Source organism: Cyclopterus lumpus, chromosome 9, assembly GCF_009769545.1.
Source record: "Cyclopterus lumpus isolate fCycLum1 chromosome 9, fCycLum1.pri, whole genome shotgun sequence".
NCBI classification, from domain to species: Eukaryota; Metazoa; Chordata; class Actinopteri; order Perciformes; family Cyclopteridae; genus Cyclopterus; species Cyclopterus lumpus.
The window spans coordinates 3322501-3342818 of NC_046974.1; the positions used below are offsets into that span (position 1 = coordinate 3322501).

At 49.4% G+C, this 20318-nt stretch overlaps 2 protein-coding genes across 2 annotated transcripts in view; both read right to left on the reverse strand.

Annotated features, from left to right (window-relative positions):
• LOC117736156 (E3 ubiquitin/ISG15 ligase TRIM25-like) overlaps positions 1 to 20318 on the reverse strand; it is a 706744-nt gene that overhangs the window by 621178 nt on the left and 65248 nt on the right. The window lies entirely within an intron of this gene.
• wdfy3 (WD repeat and FYVE domain containing 3) overlaps positions 1 to 20318 on the reverse strand; it is a 60505-nt gene that overhangs the window by 10424 nt on the left and 29763 nt on the right. The window contains 29 exon segments of the mRNA XM_034541301.1: positions 602 to 832; positions 2540 to 2617; positions 3326 to 3483; positions 3748 to 3930; positions 4187 to 4296; positions 4883 to 5112; positions 5891 to 6051; positions 6537 to 6576; positions 6578 to 6607; positions 6609 to 6638; positions 6736 to 6969; positions 7055 to 7234; positions 7641 to 7775; positions 8756 to 8952; positions 9716 to 9933; positions 10044 to 10164; positions 10270 to 10364; positions 10461 to 10622; positions 10752 to 10825; positions 10929 to 11081; positions 11462 to 11652; positions 11781 to 11892; positions 12893 to 12967; positions 12969 to 13054; positions 13141 to 13372; positions 14351 to 14532; positions 14735 to 14958; positions 17057 to 17152; positions 19893 to 20130. Coding sequence (XP_034397192.1) covers positions 602 to 832; positions 2540 to 2617; positions 3326 to 3483; positions 3748 to 3930; positions 4187 to 4296; positions 4883 to 5112; positions 5891 to 6051; positions 6537 to 6576; positions 6578 to 6607; positions 6609 to 6638; positions 6736 to 6969; positions 7055 to 7234; positions 7641 to 7775; positions 8756 to 8952; positions 9716 to 9933; positions 10044 to 10164; positions 10270 to 10364; positions 10461 to 10622; positions 10752 to 10825; positions 10929 to 11081; positions 11462 to 11652; positions 11781 to 11892; positions 12893 to 12967; positions 12969 to 13054; positions 13141 to 13372; positions 14351 to 14532; positions 14735 to 14958; positions 17057 to 17152; positions 19893 to 20130 — 4256 coding nt within the window.

Consider the following 20318-nt stretch of genomic DNA (forward strand, 5'->3'; position numbering starts at 1 on the left):
ATTACATATATATATATATATATATATATATATATATATACATAACATATATGTTTTTTGTTTTTTTTTACTGCAGTGAAAATGAAATTAAACAATTAATAAATAAAACAAAAACATGTACCATAAACATATATCTTTTTTAAAATTTATTTTTTATGTTAAATGTTTGGATCACTTTAAATCGGCAACTTAATCTAAATCTACAGATACTGTAATACTAATATATTTTATGTAATATATATATATTATATGTAATATATATATATATATATATATATATAATATATATATATTATATATAATTATAATAGTGGCGTCTGATCTTCACGTTTAGAATCTTAATGAAGCTTCAAAACACTGAATTATTCTAAAAAAAATATATGATAAGAATGATTTGAACTTTTCCTTTTTGTCTGCTTGTGTTTCTGATATTCAAAACATATCATCAAACATCCAGCTAGTCGCTCCAAATGTAAAATAAATCAGCTAAATATATATAAAAAAAAAAAAAATGTAAATAGAAAAATCCCCGTAAACAATATTTAGACTGTGAAGACGTTCTGTTGGGGAACACGTGGTTCTAAAGCCGACGGGGGGGTACCTGTGCCGAGTTGGTGTTGGGCTCCATCTCGGGGTTGTACGGGTAGTGGATGTAGAACATGTCGTTGCGGACCATCTTCTTCCTCATCCGGCACGGCCCCTCCGTCATCTCCAGCACGAACTTGTCCAGGTGGGAGCCGATGGGCGGACCCCAGAGGCCGCGCTCGCGCAGCAGCTCGTACTCGATGGACGCCCAGTCCTCCGTCACGTACTTCAGGGCGTTCTGCTGCCGCTGGGCGGAACACGTTGCTATTAGAGGAGGGGTGTGTGTGTGTGTGTGTGTGTGTGTGTGTGCAGCGAGAAGCTGCTCGTGAAAACATACGTCTGTCGGTTCGATAATAATAATAATAATTAATCTGCAATGAGCTGCGCTTGGAAACATTACACGAGTTAAATCTGCTTGAAGTTACTGTGAGGAACTTTCATGTTGTGTTCCCAGAGAGGAGAAGAGGAAGAGGAGGAGGAGGAGGAGGAGGAGGAAGAGGAGGAGAAGGAACAGGAAAGAAGAGGATGAGGAGGAGGAGGAGGAGGAGGAAGAACAGTGAGAGGAGGACAAGCACTAAGGAGGACGAGGAAGCGGAGGAAGAGGAGGATGAAGAGGAAGAGGAGAAGGAGGAACAGGAAAGAAGAGGATGAGGAGGAGGAGGAGGAAGAGGAGGAAGAGGAGGAAGAGGAGGAGGAAGAGGAGGAAGAGGAAGAGGAGAAGGAGGAACAGGAAAGAAGAGGATGAGGAGGAGGAGGAGGAGGAAGAGGAGGAGGAAGAGGAGGAAGAGGAAGAGGAGAAGGAGGAACAGGAAAGAAGAGGATGAGGAGGAGGAGGAGGAGGAGGAAGAGGAGGAAGAGGAGGAGGAGGACAAGCACTGAGGAGGACAAGCACTAAGGAGGACGAGGAAGAGGAGCACTACGGAAGAGGAGGATGAAGAGGAAGAGGAAGAGGAGGAACAGGAAAAAAGAGGATGAGGAGGAGGACTACTACTACGGAGGGGGGGGGGGGGAGTCCGACAGAAGAACTCTATTGAACCAGACCATCTTCTCTCTGTAGTCTGTTTACTGATGGAGGTCTATAGCGGACCAGGACTAACTGAGGTCTACAAAGGACCGGAACTAACTGATGTCTATAGCGGACCAGGACTAACTGAGGTCTATAGAGGACCGGGACTAACTGATGTCTATAGCGGACCAGGACTAACTGAGGTCTACAAAGGACCGGAACTAACTGATGTCTATAGCGGACCAGGACTAAATGAGGTCTACAAAGGACCGGGACTAACTGATGTCTATAGCGGACCGGGACTAACTGATGTCTATAGCGGACCAGGACTAACTGATGTCTATAGAGGACCGGGACTAACTGATGTCTATAGCGGACCAGGACTAACTGAGGTCTACAAAGGACCGGAACTAACTGATGTCTATAGCGGACCAGGACTACGCTGAGGTCTATAGAGGACCGGGACTAACTGATGTCTATAGCGGACCAGGACTAACTGAGGTCTACAAAGGACCGGAACTAACTGATGTCTATAGCGGACCAGGACTACGCTGAGGTCTATAGAGGACCGGGACTAACTGATGTCTATAGCGGACCAGGACTAACTGAGGTCTACAAAGGACCGGGACCTAACTGATGTCTATAGCGGACCAGGACTACGCTGAGGTCTACAAAGGACCGGGACTAACTGATGTCTATAGCGGACCAGGACTAACTGAGGTCTACAAAGGACCGGAACTAACTGATGTCTATAGCGGACCAGGACTACGCTGAGGTCTACAAAAGACCGGGACTAACTGATGTCTATAGAGGACCAGGACTAACTGAGGTCTACAAAGGACCGGAACTAACTGATGTCTATAGAGGACCAGGACTTACGCTGAGGTCCATGACCAGTTCAAAGCTCCTCACAGTAACTGTGTACATGCGGTGAAGATGGATCAGTACCTCCTGGTATTCTTTGTACTGCATGGCCACCAGGTCCCGGACCACCGCGATGTGCGTGAACATCCACTGGAACGTCTCCTGTGGACCACAAACGCACAACACTGCAGCGAGCGACCGAACGCACACCAAGCGTGCACGCCCGGCCGGTAATTTGCCCCCTCCCCGGTGCCCCCGTCCCGGTGCCCCCTCCCCGGTGCCCCCGCCCCGGTGCCCCCGTCCCGGTGCCCCCCGTCCCCGGTGCTCCCGTCCCGGTGCCCCCGCCCCGGTGCCCCCTCCCCGGTGCCCCCGTCCCCGTGCCCCCTCCCCGGTTTGCCCCCCGTCCCCGGTGCCCCCGCCCCGGGTTGCCCCCGCCCCGGTGCCCCCTCCCCGGTGCCCCCCGTCCCCGGTGCTCCCGTCCCGGTGCCCACTCCCCCCGGTGCCCCCCTCCCCGGTGCCCCGTCCCGGTGGACCCCCTCCCCGGTTGCCCCCCCTCCCCGGTGCCCCCCGTCCCGGTGCCCCCTCCCCCGGTGCCCCTGTCCCCGGTGCCCCCGTCCCCGGTGCCCCCTCCCCGGTGCCCCCGTCCCGGTGCCCCCTCCCCGGTGCCCCCTCCCCGGTGCCCCCGTCCCCGGTGCCCCCGTCCCGGTGCCCCCTCCCCGGTGCCCCCCCCCCGGTGCCCCCGTCCCGGTGCCCCCGTCCCGGTGCCCCCTCCCCGGTGCCCCTCCCCGGTGCCCCCGTCCCGGTGCCCCCTCCCCGGTGCCCCCTCCCCGGTGCCCCGTCCCCGGTGCCCCCTCCCCGGTGCCCCCGTACCTGCGCCGACAGGCTGTTCTTGTTCAGGCTGTTCTCCCTCTTGTTGCGGCGGACGCCCGTCAGCTTGGAGAGGCCGAAGCCGCTGCTGACCCTGGACAGCTTGGACTGGGTGGCCGGCGTCACCGGCTCGCCGCGACTGATGCACTTCTTCTCATGGACTGGGACAGCGGGGAAAAGCGAGGGGGGGGGGGGCCAAAAAAAGGTTTTAAAAAATAACTACAAACAGGTTCTGCAATATGCGTCTCCTACATTTCGGTGGATGGGAACAGACCCCCATTAAAACGTGTGTTTGGACAACATCTGGCGAGCTGCCAACGCGTCTGGTTCTGCACACTTGGCCGCTCGGCTCAAGTGTGCGTGCGTGTGCGCGCGCGTGTGTGTGTGTGTGTGTGTGTGTGTGTGTGTGTGTGTGTGTTCCTCACCCAGGTGGCTCTGCCAGCTCTTCAGCGCCGGCTCCTCCAGGGCGGGCCGGGCCGTGGCGATGTCCACGTGGCCCCGGTCGTTGCAGGGCAGAGACACTTTGAATATGTCCTCGAGCATCTGACGCTTGCTGTGCATGAGCTCCGTCCAGACCCGGTTCACCGCCTTCAGGAGCAGCTGGCGGCCTGCAGGGGGGAAAGGGGGGGGGCTATCAATCTGGTACAGATCTGATGGGCACCAGACATTGTAAACAACGGTCACACGGTAGGACAGGCTTGACTGGTTTGTATAATATATATATATTTGTATAATAATAATTTGTATACTATATATATACAGTATATTTACAGTGATTTGCCTTCATAGACATGTATTCTCTGAAATGCATTATTAAATGTGCAGGATATTTTTACACACACACACACACACACAGCGTCTCACCCTCGCTGACGTCGTGGCTGTGCGTGGCGTCCGCCTCGTTCTCCGTGGGCATCATGACGTGCCAGGTGGTCATCCGGGCCTCCGCCTCCAGACCGAAGCCCTCCACGCTGCTGCGGGCGGGCGGACACACACACACACACACACACACACACACACACACACACACACACACACACACACACACACACACACCACACACACAACACACACACACACACACGCACACACACACACACACACACACACACACACACACACCACACACACACACAAAAAGGTAAATTAAGGAGAAGAAAAGTATTTCCTTATTGTTAAATCCACAACATTGCAAAGTATTAGTTGATTAGGTCAACATTGCAAAATATTTTTCTTCTCATATATTTCTGATGTATGACTTTATTATTTCTGAGAATAATGAAGTTTGTGTCCTCGTGACTTTGTTAAACTGGTGTTTTAGTTGCATAAACATTCATCAGATAATGCAGTAACACATTTAAAGAATTGGAACCCTTCAACTAACTAAACAAAATCAAATTAAATATGATAAAATAACTTAGAAATAGTGATTTATTGTTCTTTCCTCCCATTCAACTAACTCCACTAAATGACTGTAAGCTAAGCTAAGCTAACTCCACCTCATTTCCTGGCAAACGGCCTTACCAGTAAACCCTGACCCCTGACCCCTGGTGACCTTACCTCCCGCTGTGCAGGCAGATGAAGCAGTGGGCCAGGCAGGCCACAAAGTCCTGGTCGTGGTTGCCCGGCCCGAGCACCAGGTTGCGGTTGACGGTCAGGACCCGCAGGGCGTCCAGCAGGGCCACCTGCTGGGCCACCGTCTTGTGGGGTCGGCACAGCTGGTAGAGCACCGTCCGGTTCAGACAGTGGTAGATGGTGTCGAGGGAGAGACCCTGAGAACGCCTCTTGGACTGGAGGAGGAGCACAAAAGATTAGTTTGAGCCACCGGGGGCCGCACTGGGTTAAGTCCTTGCTTTGTTATTCGTGTGTTATTTTAGTGGATTAAGGACTTCTTCTTCTTCTTCTTCTTCAACAACGAGTTACAAAGCTTAAAGTTAAAACACGGATCGTTATATTTCAAGTCGTTTGAAGGCAATTGAAAAGTAAACGCGTCCTCGTTCCTTCTGTCGGCATGACAACGCACGGCCATCTGAACCACGAAGCACACAAAAGGGGCATTTAAAAAAAGGGGGTTTAAAAGAAATGCATTTCAGAGCATAATCTCCTAATCTTGTAGTGTGCACAGAAGGCTTTGATTGAGTATTTAAGTAATTAAGTATTAGCTAGTTTTTTATTTATTTAATTTGTATTTATTTTTTAAATTATTATTATTTTAATTTAATTTAATTTAATAAAAAATATAAAATTACATTTTATTTGTCATACTGATTCACTGATAAAATAAAATAAATTAAAAAATATATATATAAAATGAGTCAAACATAAACGATAATATATTTATGAAAACTTGTGAAAAAATAAATTAACACGCGAGTGCCGCACAGCTTTTTTTAAACTAATGAAAACATTAAATTCATATTCGTTGGCGTGAAGAAATCTATGATAACTATTATCTAGCGAACGTGGACTTGAAGTGTATGAAGACTTGAACTATTTGGGTTCCTTCGTCCCCTCTGGACCCTCTGGACCCCCCCCCCCCCCCCCCCCCCCCCCCCCCCCCCCCCTCACCTGTCCGATGAGCTGCACGATGAAGTCCACCACCAGCTTGGAGTCCTTGTTGAACATGCCCTGCCACAGCTTGTCCACCACCCTCTGGGTGAAGTAGAAGACGTTGTTGACCAGAATCTGGTAGCTGCCCCCGCTGCTGAGGGGCAGAGAGGCGTCTTCACCTGGACGGAGAGAGAGAGAGAGAGAGAGAGAGAGAGAGAGAGAGAGAGAGAGAGAGAGAGAGAGAGAGAGAGAGGGGAGAGAGAGAGAGAGAGAGAGAGAGAGCGGTGATGCCTTCAAGTGCATTCATCACACGTGAAGAAGAACCTCATCGTTTAGACAAAGGGAGGGTTTTAACAGCAAGGTGACGTCTTGAGTGACAGACGTCATATGCATAACACATGCTAACGGCTAACTTACGAGCTCAGGTACATTTTAAGAAATGGCATTTTATTGTGTTATAATACATATTTGTACATAAACATGAATAAATACACTAAATATAACACGGGACGCTTGCTGTCCTCTGGGCTTCGGGCGGTGCTTTGCTGACTCATCACGGCCATTTTCTGCATAATCACCAGCTCGTCTCCTCTACTCGTTTTTTAATGTTCATCCATAAACTGCAGAATACTGGGCGACAGTCTGACGAGGACGTTGCTCGGACCTAGAAGGACATCGGCGGCCAGAAGATGCTCCATGACGCCGTTCCAGGATGTTGGACTGAAACTCCTTCTGCCTGCGTTCTGGTGGAGCGCTCCGGAGAGGCCTGGGACCAGGGGGAAAAAAAACACACTTTTTTTTTTTAGGAAAACAGAATTTTGTGACTATGCGAGCGGGGGGTCAGCGGGGGTCAGCGTCCTCACCTCCAGCAGCAGGTCGATGACGGGCGTCTGCTTGCTGGCCGGGGTCATGCAGAGGTTGTCCATGATCAGCACCCTCATGAAGTCAAAGACGTACTTCTTGGCCGGGTGGTTGGTCAGGGAGGTCTTGGAGCCCACGTTGCAGTACTCGGACTGGCTGCGGTTCATACCAGAGTCCCCGGCGAAGGCCTTGAACTCCTCGGTGGGAGACCCCGCCTCGTCGTCCAGATCGGTGACCTGGAACCAATCAATACCCCGCGATGATGAGATTCATTGATTTTTTAAAGCCTCAATTTTAAAGAAAAACAATGTGCCGCCTCACCATCTCGGAGTAGGGCCGGATGTTGAAGGGGAAGACGGTGGCTGCCAGCGCGCAGAGGAACTCGGCGCTGTGCCACATGGGCGCCAGGTCGGACACGTTGTGGTAGAGGTACCTGAAGAACTGCATGAGGGTGACCGGGTACTCCCTCAGCCAGGAGCCCTCCTCCTCCGACTGCCACGGCTGGGGGGGAGAGAGAGAGAGAGAGAGAGAAGAGAGAGAGAGAGATGAGAGACGAGAGAGAGAGAGGAGAGAGAGAGAGTTTGGTTCCCAGGAGGTTGAGTGAAGCTTCCCTGAGAAACCTGAGCTGGTGGATGAAAACAGCATGTGTGTGTGTGTGTGTGTGTGTGTGTGTGTGTGTGTGTGCAGTCATTTTTCCTCGTTGGATTAATGAAGCTTAGGAAACAAAAAGAAACCAAGCTGGCGACTGCTGTGAAATCGGACATGAAGAACCACTTTTAAAAAAGAAACCACCGTGTGGGGAAACTAATCTGCTTTTGGGGGAGAAAAAAAAAAGGTGTCGGATTTAATTAGTCAAATTCTGGGTAAAAAGGAATCTCTTCTTCCACGGTGCCAGGCGGCCTCTCACCAGGTTGAGCATGCTGCGCAGCATGGCCAGCAGCAGGAAGGCCGCCTCGGTGTACACGTTGTGGATGGAGCCCACCACGGTGCCGCTGGAGGCCGGGATGCCAAAGATGAAGGTCCAGATGGAGTCCAGGTCGAACTGAGAGGGCAAACGGACACATTGGGTAATACACGGCCAGGTACACCCTTCTGTGCGTTGTTTTGACGTCTGTAAACTGTCAATCTGGCATCCAGAATGTATTTCTTCATCTGGTTTGAGGCATTTCAGCGTTTTCCACCGATTCGGTGGTTAATCCTGCAGAATGTAAATGACCCTAAATATACCGTCAGAGAACATTATGAACATTATTATGCCGTTTCACTTAATGCACGTCATTTCAGGGAATACGTCAAAATGTACCGATGTCGCGGATTTACGCAAAAAAATTATTATTTTTGATAAAGTAAACTTTGATTTAAAGAAAGACAGAAATTAAGTACATTATGGTCACATTTTATCATTTCATATTAATTGATTGTTTATGGAAGCCCTGAGAGGTAAATGAGAAAAAAAACATTTTTTTAAGTTCAATAAAGTCAGGATAATAATATATATATATATTTTTTTTTTAAAAAGAGGAAAATCTAAATCGTTTTCTCTCGGTATAAAAAATTGCCAGGTGAAAAAAGGATAATTGTTCCTGTGAAACAAAAAAAAAGAAAAGTTTTTCAGGATAAAGTAAAAGTTTGATTTAAAGAAAGACAGAAATTAACTACATTAGTCACATTTTATAATTTCGGAGGTAAAAATGAGATACATTTTTTTTAAAAAAAGCATTTTTAGGGTTCAAGTAAATTTTCTTCACTTTTCTTCAAATGTGTTGGCATGTAAAAAAATAAATAAAAAGTGCTTGTTGTTGTAATACTCGTGTTGGCCACAGGAGGCTTGGCCTCAATGAGCATTACAACAACAAACACTTCTTTTCGCCTGGTTATTTTTCAGTCGGGAACAAAAGAGAGAAAACCATACGGATGAGCAGAATATTATGGGCTTTTCTCTCACCGGCCTCTCGGAGCTTCCTCAACACAATTACTTGCAGTGAACGTAGAAGGAGGAAGAAATAAGCGGCGTGTACTAACATGTACCTGCAGGCGGTCCGGCAGCTCGGTGACGGGCTGCTGCAGGAACAGCGCCATGAGCAGGAAGTAGAGCTCCGGCACGTTGGTGTGCTTGGGAAGCAGCGTCTGCAGCACGGGAAGCCCCGGGAAGTGGCACGCCTCCCGGTTGATCTCCCGCAGCGTGGAGCGCCCGCCGGCGCTGCGGCCCACGTTGAAGCCTAAAGAGGAAGAGGAGGAGGAGGAGGAGGAGGAGGAGGAGGATGAACGATGGGGAATGACAGGTCATGGGTCATGGAGGCGGCGGTTAGAATTATGAACCAAGGCTTGAAAGTCCTCTAACTGGGCTAATCAGGCAGGATTTAAACTGGGAAACTAGAAGAAAAACAAAATCATTTAAAAAAGAATTGGGATTAGAAGGACAAGCTCCACATCTAAAAAGGGCTTCATTCTGACAATGCGACGGTTCGGCCATGACACTACGCAGCGAGGTGGTCGGTGGTTCTCGACCCGGGAGGCGGGGGGGGGAAGAGGAAGGCGGTGAGGAGAGTTAAATCCTGACTTCCCCAGGTTGAAAACCAGCGAGCTCGGGAGGGACTCTACGGCGCAGCGGCAGCAAAGGGGGGGGGGGGGGGGAGCAAAAAGAAAGGAGAAGACGAACCCTTGGCTGTGAGGCGGGCGCACTGCGCCGCTTTCTGTGTACTGAACGACGGCCAACTCCGACGGAAAGCGTTGCCAGAGTGAGGAGAGGCGTCTGCTGAGCCACAGCACAACACACAGTACACACACACACACACACACACACACACACACACACACTGCACATCACCACGGCGCGCTGTCGGAGTCTCGCGGTGGAGGGGGGAGGGGGGGGTGTTCAACGTTCACAGAATGGACACAATCGTTTGAGCTAATGTCAAGTTAGCTCAAACGGGACTTGCAGACCCCGCCCCCCCCCACCCCCCCTCGCCCTCGGGCACTCACCCAGCACTGTGCCGATCTTATTGGTCAGGACGGCGTCGGTGTGGTCCAGCCAGCCTCCGCCGCACAGGCCCTCCTTGAAGCGGTTGAGGATGGACTGGTTGGAGAGCAGCACCACCAGGAGCCACAGGGCCGCCGTCACCGTGCTGGAGTGCAGGTGCTCCTCCATGAACATCAGCAGCCAATCGAAGCCCAGCGTCCGCACCAGGTCCTCGCACGCCCTTTTTTTTTTTTTTTCGGGTGGACACAAGAGAGAGCGGCGTCGCTTTAGCTGCGAAGCGGTGAACACATGCGACGCGCGCACTCTTCGACGAGCGAGCCGTGGACTCACTGGGCGTTGACGGTGCACTTCTCTTTGGTGGTGAAGAGCAGCCGCAGCAGGTTGTCCAGCAGCCGGTTCCTCAGCAGGATGAGGCTGGCCGACAGGAGGCCGCCGAAGTCCTCGTCGTTGCCTGGGAGACACAAAAAAGGGGGAAAAAACGGTCGGGTGAGAAATTCTCACGAACAAAAAACGGGATAAAAAGAAACAAGCCGCTTTTGCGTGTTTTTCGCGTTACCTCCGTCGAGCTTTTCCTCGTTATTGATTTCCATGACGACAAACTTCTCACACACGGCGAACGTTGGCAAAGTGGAGGAGATGAACTGGCCAAACCTGTGAGGTGGCATCAAAAAAAACGCACGATTAAAACGCCTCTCAGATGTACATCATCCCACCCAGTCACTCCCATCCTAGCAGTGTGTGTTTTACCGCAGCAGGTCGTAGGGGTTGGGGAAGCCCTGCAGCAGCAGGCTGAGCACGTTGCTGATGGCCGCCACGGTGGGCTGGGACAGCGAGGAGTCCCTCAGGGTCAGCAGCAGTCTGGGGATCAGCTGGAACTCACGCAGCAGTTTGGCGTTCTTGGCCGCCTCGCTGTTGCAACGCAGAACGCGGGAAAGACACACACACACACACACACACACACACACACACACACACACAATCAGACTTTGATTCACTTTAGGTGAACCGGGAGGTAAAGAACCGTCTTTGGACGCTTGCCTGGATTCCGTCAGCAGCTCGATGAAATGCTCAAACAGAGACAGATGGAGCTCGTAGGGAGCGTGGAGCCAGACCTGAGGAGCAGAAGGAGCAGACTGAGACCGACTAACAAAACCGGCAGGAAGAGGCCCCCCCCCCCCCGCCACCCCCCCTCAAAAGCCCCTCAAAGCCCCTCACCTCGAAGTCACACAGCAGGTCCTGGAAGGCGGTGGAGTTGGGGATGATGGAGGTCTCGTGGCCGCTGTCGACGGTCCCCACCAGGGAGAAGGTGAGGTGGAGGATGTGGCTGTTGAGCAGCGAGCGCTTCTTCTTCAGCAGCATGGCCAGCAGCTGCAACGGGGAGGGGGGGGGGTGGGGAGGGGGGGGGAGCAGATGTTAACCGGACAGTCGAGTTTCTCTTTATAAAAGACACTGGAGCTGCCCTTAAGGACCCGGAAGGAAAAGGTTTTGGGAGATTTGAGAGTCATTTCTTTCGTTTGTTTTTCCCCCTTCATGTGACTCCCGGTGGACTCTGTGAGGATTATGATGAAATACATGAGAATAAAACTAATTTACAGCAGCAGACGGAGGAACAAAATAAGATTTTAACCGAGTATACATTTAAAAAAAATGTTTCATACGTCTAAAAACAGGTTTACGAGAGAAGAAAGAGTTTGGTTACTATAAAAAGGTCTTTTTGTCTTTGTTGTGAAACCCTCGTTCCCTCTCACCTGGTAGCCTTTGATGCGCTCCATCTCCTTGCTGGCCAACGGGTTGCTTTTCACCACACACACCAACGCCTTGACGGCGGCGTACAGCCCCTCCACGTCCGACGCCATGGCGACCAGGCCCAAGATGGCCGCCGCCCCGCCCACGTACTGCAGGTTGGTGGCCACGGGTTTGGCCACGAACGCGCGGACGCCTGCGGGACGAGAAGAGAGAGAGAGAAAAAAAAAACGTAGCGCGGCTGCAGCGTGAAACGCGGCGAGCTTCACGCGTTGGCGAGCTTCACGCGTTGGCGAGCTTCTTTCTTTTTTTTTTCTGTTTTACCTAAGTATCCAATGACGGCGGCGCCGATGGAGCGCGCCGGTCCGTTGAGGTGGCCGGCGGCGTTGTGGATGAGCTTGACCGGAGTGGCGTTTTCATGAGAGGACACGGTGAGCTACAGAGGGGGAGAGAAGAGACAAGGTCGCGGTAAAGGTCAAAGAACATACAATATATTATAATAATGTCAGTGCGTTTCTTTTGTTCCTCTTTCTACGGATGCTGCGACACACCGTGGTGCTGAAGGCTGAGCAGCTTGTATCACGGTCTGGACTTTTCTAAAAAAAGAAGCTTTTGTTCGGCCGGTTAATGTGAAATATGGGACCAATTTAGCGAGAATGAAAAGAGACGCCACGCTCCGTCGCTCCGACCGCTAAATACTCTCCTTATATATATATATAATAAGAAATAAGAAAAACGAGTGCACGGCGGCGTTTCTGCTTCCTGCAGCAGAAACGCCGCCTCTGCACTTCTGTGCCGTCTGCTTCCTGCGGGTCGCCGAGAGCCGAGGCTCAGCGGGGGAGAGCAGTGCATGCTGGGAAATAACATGCCAGGTGGGGAGAGAGATAAGGGAGGGAGGAGGAAAACTCATTTGGAGCTCAAACACACCACATAATAGGATGGTGTGTTAGCTGCTTGCTTATATACAGTATATATATATATATATATATATATATATATATATATATATATATATATATATATACAATATTATATTTAAATTATATACTTAAATTATATTTATATATTATATTTATTTATATATATATATATATATATATATATATATATATATAAATAAATATAATATATAAATATAATTTATATATATATATATATATTTATATATTATATTTATTTATATATATATATATATATATATATATATATATAAATAAATATAATATAATATATAAATATAATTTAAGTATATAATTTAAATATAATATTATATATATATATATATAAAAATATATATAAATATTATATATATATAATATAAATATTATATATATTTCGTTAAATATAATTCTCACAGTAAACCAGATATTTATATTTAAAGAACTGCTGCAGTATGTTTTGCTTTCAGTTCTTTCTCTTGACAAACGACCTCTGACCTGCTTGGCGATGGCTTTGCTGTCCAGCTTGTTGTAGACTTTCCTGATCTTGGCCACCGTGAGCGTGGAGACGGAAGAGCGCGTAGAGGCTGAAGGACACCTTCTCCTCGGCACCAACGCCACCGGGGACGCCGGAGAGACCTCCGTCTTCGAAGTCTTTACCTGGGACAATAAAACCGGGTTAGAAAAGATAAGAAAACAGGGGGGAAGAGCGTCGATGAAAAGAAAGAATACTGGGGGCCACTCACAGGGCAGGTAGACGGCCTGGAAGCTGCCCACGTAGATGGGCCCCAGCTCAAAGATGGCGGCGACGCTGGCGGCGGGCAGGACCTCCTCCAGGAAGTGGCTGGGCCCCAGGCGCCACACCAGGCTGGAGAGCTGGCGCTGGGCCGGCGGCGTCCCCACGTACCCGTAGACGGTGCTCAGCACGGGGGGGGTTGGTGGAGCGGAGCCGCCCGGCGCACTGTGGACGTAGTGAAGCTGGGGAGCGAGAGAATGTGCGTCACATTTAGACATACATTTGAAATATGACCATTTTATATTTTATAATTGCAGTTTTTACTTTATTTATTCTTAAAGATGCTATTTAGTTTGTGTCATTTTTATCCTTGATGGATGTTTTCTATTGATTTTGTCAGCCCGGTTTTTTAATTCTGTCTTAATCTCGTTTCAAAAGTCACTTTTTAGTCACCAGAACTCATATTTCGGGGGTTTAAAACAAAGACATTTTAAAAACAATAATGGTGGGTTTTCAGCCTCCAATGAGACACAATAGATGTTTTTTTTAAATGCCTGTCGCCTGTTGTTACCGGGTAGATTCCTTTCACTACTCGTGTGATCCTCAGAGACTTTACAGGAACTCCCCAGAGGTCAACAAAGAAAACCAAAACAAAAGCCGGCTCATGAGAGACACACGACCGGCTCCACCGCTTCCTGTTTGACGGCCTCAGAGGGAAATGAAGCCGTCGCTATCAGCAGCGCCGAGAGGAAGCCGATACTTGTGGTCTGCCGCGCTCTAATCTGTGTGTGTGTGTGTGTGTGTGAGATGGTCAGATATGAAAGATATGATTTCTGTTTCTGTTCACATGTCCATACAGCTTGGTAAGAACGGGTGGGTACGTCTGGGTGATATTAGAATGAAATGTATGTAAATGCTTAATAACAATTATAGTCATATTTTTGGGTAACATATGGTTACCTGATATATATTTGGATACAAATAAATGGGACTATGTAAATACCAAGGAAAGTTTTATAAAAGTTCAAATAATATAGAACATCCCTGATAAAAAAAAATGATTAGTCACACACACACACACACACACACACACACACACACACACACACACACACACACACACACACACACACACACACACACACACACACACACACACACACACACACACACACACACACACACACACACACACACACACACACACACACACACACAACCTTGACGGTGCTGATGAGCTGCCCGTCGATGTACAGCGAGGCCATGCTGTTCTTCAGCATGCCTTTGCTCATCACCAACACCAGGTGGTGCCACTGGCCCTCCGCGATCAGCTCGCCGCAGCGGAAGCGAGCGCAGCACGGCAGGATCTCGTAGAACGACGCTTCTTCGCTCGACTCATCCGCTGCTTCATTATTAGGGGGGGGGGGGGGGAGAAAGGTGCAGGTCGTAAAGAAGGTGAACCATAGGAGGTCCTTCGTCATGGGTGCAAGAAAATAACGATTAAAAACTGTCTTTTTACATTCAAACGCACACTGGAGGATGATTCATACCCCCCCCCCCCCCCCCCCCCCCCCCCCCCCCCCCCCCCCCTCCCCGGTACTCACAGTGGGACTGCAGCAGCTCCTCCTTGGTGGACACGGTGAGCGAGCGGTCCTTGGCGGACAGCACCACCGCCAGGCACACGTAGTGCTGCTCGGAGGACGTGGCCCGGCGGACGACGGTGAGCAGGCGCACCGGGTGGGCCTGGGGGGCCGCGCTGAAGCGCTCCACGCAGAACCAGGTGGAGTAGCTCAGGCCCGACGGGGGCGGGAACAAGCGCTCCCCTGGAGGAAGAGGAGGGGGAGGGGGGGGGGGGAGGAAGGTGAGAGGGAGGATCCAGGTCCAACCGGGTCAAATAGGACCCCCCCCCCCCCCACCACCACCACATGTGGAGCATTCTCCTGTATTTACCGAGTGCCACAGCTATTACTGCTTGTTTACTCTTGTGTTGATATTATTATTGTGCTGATGGTGGCAATAAGGGGACAATTTGGGGCCAGATGTCTGCGTATGAAACGACACACAAGCTTTTTGTTTGTGCACATTTAAAAAATAAAATAAAAAAAGCCAAAACGCAGATTAAAGTATAGGAGCATTATGGGGTGGCACTCACGGGAGGAGGACAGACCCGACTACGAGCTAAATAAATAGATTTGGATTACAGGAGGAGGAAAAAACTAAACGCATTAATGATGCAACAGAGACACCGAGGGAGGGGACACATGCTCTTCTTCTGCGTATCGGACGATGATGTCATAGAGGATATGGGTCAGGTAGGGAGTGAGATATGGGGGAGGAGAGGAAAGAGGGGGGAGGAGAAAGAGGAGCGAGACAAATGGGGGCGAAGGAGAAGTGACGGCGGAAGGAAGGAAAGAAACGAGAGAAAGCTGTAAAAAAGGGAGGAGGGAGTAACGAGCGGAAAGACAAAGAGAAGGATTGTGGGTTGGGGAGATGAAGAGGACGGAAGGAAAGGAAGACGTGAGTGACGGGAAGCGAATGAGGGAGAGAGAGAGAGAGAGAGAGCTCTATAAATAGTGTTGTGTGAGGAAAGAGGGAGCAGATGAATAGGTGAACAGAGGGAGAGACGTAGGAGACGAGGGGATTGAGAGAGGAGGGGATGAGGAGAGGTGAAGAAAAGAGAGGAGAGGAGGGGAACGAAGAGGAGAAGGAGAGGAGGGAGAAGAAAAGAGAGGACAAGAGGAGGGGAAAGAAGAGGAGGAGAGGAGGGAGAAGAAAAGAGAGGAGAGGAGAAGAGGAGAAGAGGAGGGGAAAGAAGAGGAGGAGAGGAGGGAGAAGAAAAGAGAGGAGAGGAAAGAAGAGGAGGAGAGGAGGGAGAAGAAGAGGAGGAGAAGAAGAGGAGGAGAGGAGGGAGAAGAAAAGAGAGGAGAGGAGAAGAGGAGAAGAGGAGAGGAAAGAAGAGGAGGAGAGGAGGGAGAAGAAAATAGAGGAGAGGAAAGAAGAGGAGAAGAAGAGGAGGGAGAAGAAAAGAGAGGAGAAGAGGAGGGGAAAGAAGAGGAGGAGAGGAGGGAGAAGAAAAGAGAGGAGAGGAGAAGAGGAGGGGAAAGAAGAGGAGGAGAGGAGGGAGAAGAAAAGAGAGGAGAGGAAAAGATGAGAAGAGGAGAGGAAAGAAGAGGAGGAGAGGAGGGAGAAGAAAAGAGAGGAGAGGAAAGAAGAGGAGAAGAGGAGGGGAAAGAAGAGGAGGGGAAAAAAGTGGAGAAGAGGAGAAAGAAGAGGAGGAGGGGAAAGGAAAGGAAAAAAGAGGAGAATATGAGGGCAAGAAGAGGAGGAGGATAGGAAAGGAAAAAAGAGAAGAGGGGAAGAAGAGAAGGAGAGGAAAAAAGAGGAGAAGAGGAGGGGAAGAAGAGGAGGAGAGGAAAGGAAAGGAAAAAAGAGGAGAAGAGGAGGGGAAGAAGAGAAGAGGAGAGGAAAAAAGAGGGCAGAAGAGAAAAGGAAAGGAAAAGAAGAGAATAGGCGAGAAAAGGAAAAGAAAGGAAAGGAAAGGAAAAGAGGAGAGGAAAGAAGAGAAGAGGAGAGGACAAAAAACCATGAAACACACTCTGAGATTAAAGAACTCCGGAGGTTTAAAAGAAGATGAACAGCTCCGAGAAGAAGGAAGAAGGAAGAAGGAAGAAGGAAGAAGGAAGAAGGGAGAAGGAAGAATCAAGAAGGAGAACGGAAAACAAAAGGAAACCAAGAGACGAATATGTAGTTAAATCTTGAATATTACAATGTGTCGCAACGTGGTTACGCAATGATTGTTGACTAAAGTTGGGTAAAAAACGGATTTAAGGGGTTGACTTTAAAAAAAAAGATGATGTAATCGCCAACCAATCAGCTGATCCGTCTCCTAGCTCCTAAAAAAAAAAGGGGGCGGTCCTTACCTGCGCCCCATCCCGCTCAGCACCGCTCCGTCGCTGACCCCCGAGGCGTTGGTGTTGTTGGTGGGGGCGTTGTGGGGCGCCAGGCTGGGCAGGAACAGGCACCTGCAACCAGGGGGGGGGGGGGGGAAGGACGAGGCGAGTCAGAACCAGATCCAACCGGCCGGGAGGCGACAGAGGACACGCTTTGTGTCAGAACACGGAGATCTACCACCGGCCGATACCAAAAGGATCAATAATGCATGAGGGACGGATCAAAGCGGACATTCAGGCTCCGGTTTGCGTCGGGTCGGTCGGAGCTGGGAAACCACATTCCTCCTTCCTGCCTCAAACCACCTTTTATTCCCTTTGACAGCGATTGAAGTAATTCGACTCAATCGTTGCAGCAAAAGATTCGTCTGTTGAGTTCTGCTGACTCGGGGGGAGGAAGAAGAAGTGCCGTTTCATCCTCTGTACAATCGCCCTGAAGACACCGGGGCTTCTGGGAAATGGATTTTGAGGCCTGGACCGAAGCTCACTAGAGGAAGAAGCCTGAATCACTAAATCTAGACGTCGGCGATATGGATATAACTCTTTGCTATATCACAAACACGTTTATTTCAAGGCTTTTGGTCGTTCGTCTTGTTTACCTTAATAATAATAATAATAATAATAATTCGATCCAATAATCAATATTACAAACATGTGACTGTCATTAAGTTACAGGGTATAATATGTAAGTATTATATGTACGTATAATATCACCGAGTTTGAGAAACCAGAAAGTCCACTGAGGGCTTGTGGGAGCGGCAGGTTTATTTATTTTTTTACTAGCTCTCTATAAATTATGCATTTTGAAAGAGACGCTTGATTGAGCTCCAAAATGACCAGATTTTCTCTCTCTTTGTTTTCTCCACCTGGTCAGGGAGGTCCCGGGTCAGGGTCAGGGTCCCTGAATCTGGCAGCGATTCAATGATGTGTTCAAGGACACTCTGTTAAACAGACGGACCGTCGACGTAGCACAAACACCTGCTTCACAGTAACTTCATGTATGATGTCATCTTTAGGCTTCACCTTGATGAGGGGAACCAACAACACACTTGATATGCTAATTATTTTACACACTGGATGTGTGTGTGTGTGTGTGTGTGTGTGTGTGTGTGTGCGTGTGTAAGCACGTGTGTGCATGAGAGAGTGCCTGTGTGTGATTCCTAATAGCAGCAGGGGCATCAATATTTCATGGTGACAGATGGGAGAGGAAGGAGGGGTGCACGTGTGTGTGTGTGTGTGTGTGTGTGTGTGTGTGTGTGTGTGTGTGTGTGTGTGTGTGTGTGTGTGTGTGTGTGTGTGTGCGTGTCCTCTGTTTACGGTGAAGTGAAAGTGGGCCAGCGCCTCGTCGCCTGTGTGCTGCCACTCCGTGTTTTCAGGAGAACCTCCACGTTCTATTCTGAGACGAGGCAAACGGGTTCTTGTGGGTAAAGAACGTGACATTGAGGGGCTTTAAGAAGGGAACCGATCCGCCTGTTGAGATGTTCTTTTTGGGTTCTTGTGGGTAAAGAACGTGACATTGAGGGGCTTTAAGAAGGGAACCGATCCGCCTGTTGAGATGTTCTTTTTGGGTTCTTGTGGGTAAAGAACGTGACATTGAGGGGCTTTAAGAAGGGAACCGATCCGCCTGTTGAGATGTTCTTTTTGGGTTCTTGTGGGTAAAGAACGTGACATTGAGGGGCTTTAAGAAGGGAACCGATCCGCCTGTTGAGATGTTCTTTTTGGGTTCTTGTGGGTAAAGAACGTGACTGAAGAAGACAAAACTAAAACATGGACGACGTAGATCTTTGACAGAGATGTGAAAGCACGAAAAATACTAAATTAATAAATGAATAACTAACTCAAGGTCCGTTTGGTTCAGCTTCGTCTGGAGCTTTTCAGCTTTCACGCGTTACAAAACCAAAGAAATGTAATCAGGGACGTTTGAAATAACGAGATATAAGTTTGTGCACGTACGTGTTGCAGGAAGTGAGTGGGCGGACTGCCAAGGTCACATCCACTGACCCCCCCCCCCCCGACGCTCGCCGTGCAGCAGCAGCAACAAAAGGTCGTACGACATAAAAAGACGGAAAATGAGCTTCTCTGTATGCGCGGCTCCACAGCTGGAGGCCGACGAGGAGGTGGAAGAAAGAAAAAACACACCTGTTAAATTGTAGGGAATAACAACATGTGGCACGCTGAGGTGTGTGTGTGTGTGTGTGTGTGTGTGTGTGTGTGTGTGTGTGTGTGTGTGTGTGTGTGTGTGTGTGTGTGTGTGTGTGTGTGTGTGTGTGTGTGTGTGTGTGTGTGTGTGTGTGTGTGTGTTGTGTGTGTGTGTGTGTGTGTGTGTGTGTGTGTGCGTGCTGTGCGTGCGTGCGTGCGTTGCGTGCGTGCGTGCGTGCGTGCGTGCGTGCGTTGCGTGCGTGCGTGCGTGCGTGCGTGCGTGCGTGCGTGTGTGCGTGTGTGTGTGTGTGTTGTGTGTGTGTGTGTGACTGGTGAGTGGAAACAAAATTGCTCCATAAAGAGAAAAGATTTGAGAGAGCAAATCGGGTTTAGAGAGGCCCGGCATCCTCTGTCGCTGCAACAGCTTATTAAAGTAATTTAGATTGGTCCATTCATGGGGTTCCTTATGAATACATGAATTGTATTAATAATGGATCAAATGGTGACATTTCTCTGTGATTCTGGGCTACACTCGTCTTTATGACGATCTTTTACCTCGTTGTTTTTGCAGCAGCTGTATTGAAAGGGGCGGGGTCTCAATACAGCTGCTGGGGAAATAAATAAATAAATAAAAGACCAGAAGAGTAAACACTCAAAAAGTGTCGCGCCGACTCACCCGAAGCCCTCCAGCGAGGTGTCGAACTCCACGAAGGCGGGCGTGACGGCCGACCCGTGCAGGCGGATGTCGTGGGGCGTCGTCATGGAGACCAGGCACTTGACTCGGGTGAGGGGCACCGTGCTGCCCTCGGCGGAGCGCACCAGGCTGCGGCTGATGCGGTACTGGCCGTTGTCCTCCGCCGGCGTGGCGAACACGCTGTCGGGGCCGAAGCCCTCCATGGACATGGTCATGCTGTCTGTGGAGTTCAGTATTATGGTATGTTTGTTTTATCTCCCAGTATACAAACAGCTGAGCTTTTCTCCAGCTTATGTCGTGGCAGAAATTAATTCTCTCTCTCTTCTCTCTCTCTCTTGCGTTCACGATTTAAGGATAATCCAATTTTAATAAATGACGTTAACTTGTTTGTTGTTGTAATGCTCACTT